Raw genomic sequence first — 8,924 nt, 5'->3', positions numbered from 1 at the left:
GGGTTTTAGAAATGGCATAATCTTTTAAGAATTATTTTTTAAACCATAACAAGACTTGTTAGCTGGAAACAGGCTGGGGTGGATTTGAACCACTTTACTCTTGAGTGGAACAAGCATAAGAAACACTTGTTGCTTAAATATGCCCCAACCAAAGACTAGATATTGGAATCATGCATCAAAACTCATATCTTGTAAGGAATTTCACATAGATGAAAATTTTGATGTAAAAGTACATGGAATATATAGTACTGCTTAACTAAATTGGCAAATACTGTCTTGTTTATCTTAACAATAGCCCAGCGTCACACATTATTACTGCTTAACCAGAGAAGAAAACTGACCATTACAAAGACTGTTACTTTCTTCGTATCACAAATCAAGGACTTGGTATGGCAACGGAATTAGAAATATAAAAAGAAAATATCCCCTAAAGAAGGCTATTGGTTCCTTTAATACAAATAATTTTTCACAAGCCAAAAAGATAACTATTAATATTAAATAAGAAAACCAGGATTGTTATGCCAAATTGAAGAAGTTTATTAGAGAAATGGAGAAAAATATTCAGTATGGAAATCAAAAGACAGGAACTATGACAGCCTCATCCGGATGAAACACCACACAGGAGCTCAGAGGATAATTTTCACATTCTTCTACTTTTCACGGGTTATATTCAAGAAAGGAAGGACTTGTCGTTCAGACGTAGAGAGCACCAGAGTTCAACTCTTCAGAAAAGTGGTGTCTAAAACCTGTGATGTAGGATAATCAGCACCCAACAGTGTGAGGCTCAGAATTGGTGAATCCCACGTCCAGGCGTAGAGGGTGAGAGTCTCTGTTACCAGTAGCCACAGCCAGAGCCACAGCCATAGCAGGAGCCATAGCCACAGCCCAGGCCTCTGTAGCCACAGCCTCCATAGCCACAGCCTCTGTAGCCCCAGCCTTTGTAGCCAGAGCTTCCATAGCCGCAGCCTCCATAGCCGCAGCCTCCATAGCCACAGCCTCCGTAGCCACAGCCTCCATAGCCACAGCCTCCATAGCCACAGCCTCCATAGCCGCAGCCTCCATAAGAGTTTCCGTAGTAGCTTCCACACATGGTGTTGGCTGTTGAGGTTGTGCTTGGGTAGAGAAGGCGAGGAGAAGTGTCACTTCACTGTGAACATTTCTTCCTGCAGAGACCTTTTATATGCTCTCGATGTGGGTGTCGCCCACTACACGTGTCATGTCATTGGCTAATTTTATGACTAATTGGGTTAGTTTGTTGTTCTTCAAACATAAGATAAAGCTTCAGAGGTATTACGGTGATTTGCTTTGTCTGGACTTCATGTATCCAGTCTAGAACTTGAATGAGGGGAGGCACTCAGTCACATCTACACAGTCCTACCCCAAATTAGACCTTCACTTTAACCTCCTATAATCATCCTTTATTTCAAGAAAGAATACATTTGCTAAGGTCTTGGCCCCCAAATAATTATATTATTGTAAAACATTTCACAGAGAATAGCATTTCTTTTCATTCATGAGTTTCTCTTCTCTTTTGATCCAAATAATTAATTTCTTCAGGGATTTAGTGGCTTTTTCTATATTGAAAACATAATGCATCTTTCATGCTCATAATGTTGATAATAATTTAACTCATTAAAATTTCAAGGGAAACAGGTCTGAACAAAATATCTTCTACTTTTGCACTTATACCAATGAGTTTTATTCTCATTTATGTCCAACTTCTATTGAAGGACAAGACAATGCAAGTTATTCTGGCGGAATCCAATTTTTACATTTCTTTTTTTTGTCCTAATTACATATGCTATCATTAGTTACTATTCTAAGTAACTGTCCAATAAGCTTAGCATCATGCATTTTTGTTAATAAATTTAGACAGAGAACTGTTTCTTTCTCAAAACAGTATGCTTTGTGACCCGACATGCTGAGCCCTCTTGTATAACCCTTGAATTATAACTATCTTCATTCAAATAGTGTGATAGCTCATCTTAAAGTGATGCCAAAGAAAAGTGGGGGGGAGTTTTATGTTAGAGTTAAAAAATGTACTGCTGTGTATTTGAGAAAAATGCATGTGGGAAGGCAGTATTATCTATCTAGTCACATTGATTTCTAATAATTTGGTTATAGTTCTTAGGCAAAATATCATTTTATCTATTCTCTCAAGTAATGTTAGGCAGGGTTTGTAGAATGGAATTGGGGCTGCTTTATATCACCATGAAGATGGTTCAAGAAGTTAGACACCTTCTGCATTTTAATCAACTCTCTCTGGAGATCATCAGAATAACGACACAGAGTTTCCCAAATTATTCAATTTGTCTTACTTGGTAACTATTTCAAATGAGTCAAAAAAAAATAGCCTCTTAAACAAAAAGTTGTTTCATACTAATGATCACAGCAACACATTCATCACATTCAGTGATCATGTTTTTGAATGTACTTTCCAGGTGCATTTCTTGGTAGGTGCATTTTTTGTAAAGTGCCACATTATTGTGACAGTTTAGTCACTATCGGCTGGACCAACATATAGGTGTAGGACATCTTCACCACATGACATTCAAATTTCCCACGGAGTAAATAGCAATAAACTCAATTCTCAGAGTTCAGAGCCTTAGCAAACAATTCGTTTTTAAGAAAAAATAGTGGAAATAGCATGATTTTTATTGTTCTTCAAAGATACTTACGCTCTTAAAACACTGCCTAAATTTGGTAAACATGAATTGCATCAGTTAATTAAAAAAAACTATAATTAAGGTTTTTGTATTTGATTTAAAAGGATATCGAATACATTGCATTCTGTGCAAATGATATCTGTAATAACATTTGCTAGACATTTATCTCTCTAGAATTTACTTCCTAAAATTAATGTGGTTCTCCTGAAAAATTAAGTTATTCTCTCTGATAATAGCAATGAAAGCTTCGCACTTGCCTTTTTCTTTTTTTCTATCTTTTCTGGTGTGTTGTCCTAAATATACTCCATTCTCAATATATCCTATTATCATAAATTAGTACTCTTCTGAGTAATCCCCATTTCTATATCCTGCCTCATAACAAAACTTCACAAGTGTATTTCCATGGCAGTGTTCTGAGAACCTTTATCGCTCTGGTCCTGTGTTTCGATATTTCATCTCCAATATGCTTCTGAGACTGCTCTTCCTGAGGTCATCAAGACCGCAGTCCTGCCAAATCTAGAGGTCAAGTCTTTATTTTACTCAGCCTCTGAGCAGCGTTCAGATTCACCAACTTCTGTCTTCATTCCTGAAAGGCTCTCCAACCTTCACCTTCAACCTACCAGGCACACTTGGTTTAATCCCAACCTCAGTAACTGCTTCTTCTAAGTGTCCTGTCTTTTTACGTCTCAGATTTTACCCTCAAATGTGAGAATGTCTTGCTAGGTATTTGCCCCACTTATGGTCTCTGGTCTCTACCCAAACTCTTGTTAGATGGATCACTTTGTATACATTCTCTTCTCCAATCCGTCTCTATTTATATTTCCAATCTCATTGCAGGTGTATTATATATAATATTTCATATACTTCTAATCTTAATATATAAATGTATATATCTTCATAGATTAATCATCATTAGAAATTTAACATGACAAAATTAAGTTGATGATTATTTATACTACCCAGACTTTTTCATTCTTTCCTTTTATGTCTCAAAGCATGCGTGGCACAGATCAGATCATGGCCCTCCTTGACGGTAATCCTTCAGTGTCTACTACCCACATTAGGATGGCTTGAGTACCTACCAGGCATGCAGTTAAATTTGAATTTCAATATTTATTTGCTACACCTAGCAACCCCGAAGCTTAGCAAATACAGCCGACATGACCCTGCATCTCAGAGCCTTGACTACATCTATGAGCTCATATGATTCCTCTCCATTATAATATATAGATCACAGTGGTTTCTCGGCTCTTCAAATGGCCCTAGCTTGTTTCCACCTTAAAGTCTCTGCCTTTGATCTCTTGAAGTAACATCGAGAATGGCTTATCTTTCTCTTCTTCTTTCAGTGAAGCTTTCCATGACCAGTCAGTCTGAAGTAATCCTTCACCAATAACTCTTGAAGTTTTCTTTAGCTCATCTTGATTCATTATTTACAGAGACTCATCACTATCAGAAGTTATCTCATTCACTCCCTTAATCTTTGTCCGTCTTGAATTTTCTGCCCCTACTTAGTCTAGAACATAAGTTCTGCAACAATAGCATCCTTGTCTGTCCTGTTCATTGCCCCATCCCAGTGCTCATAATAGTGCCTAGTATATAGTTCGTTCTTAATAAAATTTGACAAGTGAATTAGTAAAAGGCCAAGTCAATAAAATGAAAGATTATTTTTACTTTTCTTTTTAACTTCATATTTTGGAATAACTTTAGACCTATAGAAAGTTGCCAAAATAGTACAGAAAACTCTTATATGCCCAACACTCAATGCTCTATAATGTTAACATCTTTCATAACCATGGTATATTTATCAAACCAAAGAAATTAACTTTGAACAATACTTTAAACTGTAGATTTTACGGGTGCCTGTGTTAAGCATCTGATTTCAGCTCAGGTCATGATCTCACGGTTCATGGGTTGAACCCCTGTGTCGGGCTCTGTGCTGACAGCTCAGGGCCTGGGACCTGCTTCAGATTCTGTGTCTCCCTCTCTCTCTGCCCCTCCCCTGCTCATTCTCTGCCTCTCTCTGTCTCTCAAAAATAAATAAACGTTAAAAAAATTAAAAATAAAATAAAATAAAATAAACTATAGATTTTGTTTCACCATTTTTTTCCATTAGTGTCCTTTTTATGTTTCAGAATCCAATTCACACTGCATTTAGTTGCAGGATCTTTTTAGTCTCTTCCAATTAGTGACAGTTCTCTGTCTTTCCTTGGCCTTCCTGGCCTTGACAGCTTGAAAGATTTGGGTGTTTTGTAGAAGAGTTTCCAATTTGGATTTGTCCGAATTTTTATCATACCTAGATTGAGGGTATACATTTTGAGCAAGGAAACCAGAAGAGATGTGTCTTTTCGGGGCAACATACCCAACAGTGCATGACATCAATAAACCACTTGAGAGTTTCTGGCATCCTTTAAAACTCAAATTTCTAATAAAATAAGTCCCTTCTTTTCTATATATTTAGGGGTAATTGGGTCAAACTTCAAGGTCACTGTCTGGTTTGGGGTCATGTATAAAATTATAGATTACGTGTACATGTGAAGTAAAAACCAAAGCTAATAATATTACTCCCCCCAAAAAAGATAAAACACTTAGTCATTCAATGTTTACAAGTGAATCCTGGCACTATGTCTCCTCTCCCACAATTTTTCCATCTTTCTCTCCCCCTTTGAAACTACCCTTTTGTTCCCAAGACAGAAAATATTCAGGTGTAAGGAGAATATTATTAAATAAAACTAGGGTTTTACACAGGTAGAATCTGCATAAGTTATATGATGGCATGGTAGCAATAACATAGTCTAAATTTGGAATCTGGAATAAACAAGTCACCAAAGTAGAAGAATCTCTCATCAAAGGCACATGATTTCATTATAGGCATCCTGACACACAGTAAAGTTGTCTTAAATATATTGGTCATGAGAAATTCTTGAGATGGTTTTAATACCAACTAGTTTGAAACATGAATCCAAAAGTGCCTGTGGTTTGCCCCACATACCACTCAGTTTGTTTGTAAGGTTCTGGGTATATTATAAATTTAAAGCTCTAGAAACTGACTCTGTTCTTCTGAGCCTTCTTCTCACACATGAGCTTCTACAGCAACTACTGTGATGGCCTGAGCTATGGCCATGGAGGCCTGGGATATAGCTACTATAGTGGCTATGGATATGCCTCTTATCGTCCATGCTGCTATGGAAGATTCTGGTCTTCTGGATTCTTCTCAGAAATCTAGATTGTTGATCGTTATAGATCATTACCCTGTGAGGCACTATGTGTATCCCCTCCATTATTTATAATAACAGTATTATGGGCTATTCAAACAATGACAACCAAATCTTGGCCTATAAGAACCACATCAGGGCTTCTTTGATCTATTATCTAGAGTTTCTAACAATTTAAAACAAAAACAAAGAGCCTCAATGTTGTGTTACTCATACATGATTAAATATAAACAACCTTAACAATTCCATTTGAAAAAATATCCAAATTCATTTTTCACTGAATGTAATCTTATTTTACAAATGCACAGCATACACTATACACGTGTGTTTATATATATATGTATATATATATATATTGCTGTATGTGTGAAAGAAAGAGAGTTTGCTCACCCTTTGGCAATGTATAGTTGATAATATGGATGTGTTAGGCCTGATCGCTGTATTCAACCAGCACTTTGGCAAAATGTGTTTTCATGGGCAGATCCAAAGGCTACTGTAATATACCTTGGTCTTATCAAAGCCTCATCTTCGGTATCTCCAGTGTTTGGCTAAAATCATTGGTAAAAACAGTGCCCCCTTACTTAATGCTTCATTCAATTTCATTGTTTCTTGATACTCAGCAGTTGAATTTGTGGTTCTGGGCAACTGTAACTGTTTTCCTCTAAATTATATAGGATGCCTGTTTCTTGTCACTCACCGACAAAATATATTCTCAAACTCAATCTATGCATGGTGGTTACACAGGTAGCTATTCTGCGATTCCAATGTGGGCATAGAGTGAACACAGAATTTAAGTCTGCTTCCCTAAATTTTTCACAGAGGTTGATATTTGCCTGCCTTCAAGCCAATGACCTTTTATTATTCATAACAAAGCAGTAATTCGGGTAGACCAAATTCACGAAATGCAACTTTGACCCAACTATAGGCTGGAAAGTGCAGCCTTGAGCCTTCTAGTTTGGTTCGTGTTCAGCAAAGATGTTCATAATAACACTTCTTCATTTATCCCATTTATTATTAATGTTAATGATGATGTCAATAATGGTAAAGTATAACACAACAATATCTTCTAAACATTTAATGACTATGTTAGAATTTGGGGCCTTTACAACTAATTTAAGATTCATACAAAATTACTTCCTGAATGGCTATTAAAGTATGAAGCTGGAAAAACTCTTAACCAGCAACAAAATGCATGTTTCCTGAAGGCATCCAGAGGATGTCTGTTTATCCTCCATCAATTGAAAACAGACAACACATAACTGTACCACTCTGACATCTACAAACATTGACAGGCAGTGAAACTAGAGGGAGAAACACTAAGGTAAGTCCCTTTCTAATAAGTTTGGCTTTGGTCCTGCCATAGTGGGCAGAAGTCGTAAAAGGCAGGTCAACAGAGGGCCCTGTCTTAAAGCAGTCGAAAAGGTCAGAGTGGAAGCCATGTGGAAGCTATGGCTTTTGACTCAATCCCACACACTTAAAAAGTGGCCATCAGATATCAAGCCCTCTTCAATTATATTACACGCTTAAAAAAATTCAAGTCTTTCTGAAATTGTCCTAAGGACACAAAACAGATGAAGAAACATTCATTCAAAAAAATCAACATAATCTAGGTTTAGTGAGAGTCTTGATCTACTTAAGCTACAATCTGCTCCTTCTGTTTCTTCTCCTCCAGGTTAATATGGCAGAAGGTCAACACTGGGAAAAGGAGGCCATAAAAATAGTACCCCCTCTTTGTTGTCAAAGGCTACAGTATCTCTCCTGTGTAGGCAGGCCATTAGTATATCTCATGATCTCTTGTTCTATGTTGCAATGACTAAGTTGCAAGTGAACTTGGCCAAGAGGTAGGTGGTTCCCTTCATCTACCCATTCCTACCTGCAGTGCCAAGCTCTACCCATCACCCAACAAGCTAACAGCCATAAGTCCCTATCTTGCTTTCCATTACACCATTCATAGGAAGGAGGTTTCATGACAGGACGGGTACATCAAACCTAAAAACCTAGAGGCTACTGCCCAAGCCCAGTGACTACTAGTAATGCAGATGTGTCTCTATGAGAGAATAAGCAAACAACTGTTTCTATCTCCAGTTCTGGAGTAGTTGCTCAGATATTTTGCACAGAGCAGGAGGCAAGCCATAAAAACAAAGAGCTCTGAGGTGCCTGGGTGGCTCAGTTAGTTAAGTGTCCAACTTTGGCTCAGGTCATGATCTCACAGTTGGTGGGTTTGAGCTCCACGTCGGGCTCTGTGTGGACAGCTCAGAGCCTGGATCCTGCTTCGGATTCTGTGTCTCTGTCTCTCTCTGTCTTCTCCCCCCACTCACGTTCTGTCTCTCTCTCTCTCTCAAAAATAAATTTAAAAATGTTAAAAATAAATAAAAATAAATGAAAAATAAAACAGAGAGCTCTGAACACTTCTTCAAATGAATTAGTTTATTTAGAATAGTGTGTAGGAAATTCAAACTTAAGGGTATGCTTCAAACAATAGAGATTTTGATGATAAACAATTAAGAGGAAGTTTGTTGCTCTAAGACAACAAGCTAAACCATCAGCTGGCTAGTTTACCAGAGAGAACCAGGAGAAAAGATGGCTAAGAGCCCTCCTGGGTGCAGGGCAAACCTTAAAGACTAGCCTAAAAAACAAACAAACAAGCAAACAAACAAACAACAACAAAACAAAAACAAAAACTATATATATATTCTCACTGCTGGGTGAATTCTATATATGAAAAACTCTTTTGACTGTGTTCTTCAGATCATCTGTCTCTTGGGTTATTTTCTGCATACTAGTTCTATCAGTTTGTCAGAAGGGGAGTTGAAAATATCCAAGTGTAATTGTAAATTTCTCTATTTCTATTTTCAACTGGATCACATTTTATTCATATGTTTTGAGACTGTTGTTTGGTGTATACTTAGAATTATTATTTTTCCTGGTGGATTAATCCTCATAAAATATGTAATAGTTCTCTTTGTCTCTGGTAATTTTCTTTGATGTGATGTCTATTTTGTCTGGTCTTAAGGTGGCCACTCCTGCTTTAGTTTGTTAATTATAG

At 37.2% G+C, this 8,924-nt stretch overlaps 1 protein-coding gene across 1 annotated transcript; it reads right to left on the bottom strand.

Annotated features, from left to right (window-relative positions):
* Positions 1-558: 558 nt before the first annotated feature.
* LOC125921504 (keratin-associated protein 6-3-like) lies at positions 559-5,787 on the bottom strand. Its single transcript, XM_049629146.1, has 2 exons — positions 5,741-5,787; positions 559-1,112 (listed from the first exon to the last, which is right to left on the bottom strand). The coding sequence occupies exons 1-2, from the start codon at positions 5,785-5,787 to the stop codon at positions 833-835; spliced, it is 327 nt and encodes a 108-aa protein (XP_049485103.1). The 3' UTR covers positions 559-832.
* Between the last annotated feature and the right edge of the window lie 3,137 nt (positions 5,788-8,924).

The sequence above is a fragment of the Panthera uncia genome, chromosome C2 (assembly GCF_023721935.1).
Source record: "Panthera uncia isolate 11264 chromosome C2, Puncia_PCG_1.0, whole genome shotgun sequence".
NCBI lineage: Eukaryota > Metazoa > Chordata > Mammalia > Carnivora > Felidae > Panthera > Panthera uncia.
The sequence above is the reverse complement of the archived record's forward strand: the minus strand, read 5'-3'. Positions and strand labels throughout refer to the sequence as shown.

What these genes read in the sequence shown, in the direction of transcription:
- LOC125921504 (XM_049629146.1), bottom strand. Translation starts at nt 5,787, where the DNA reads ATGGCCATAGCTCAGGCCATCACAGTAGTTGCTGTAGAAGCTCATGT. An exon ending in GTTGCTGTAGAAGCTCATGT is followed by an intron (nt 1,113 to 5,740) that starts GTGAGAAGAAGG and finishes TCTCTACCCAAG; the next exon opens with CACAACCTCAACAGCCAACA.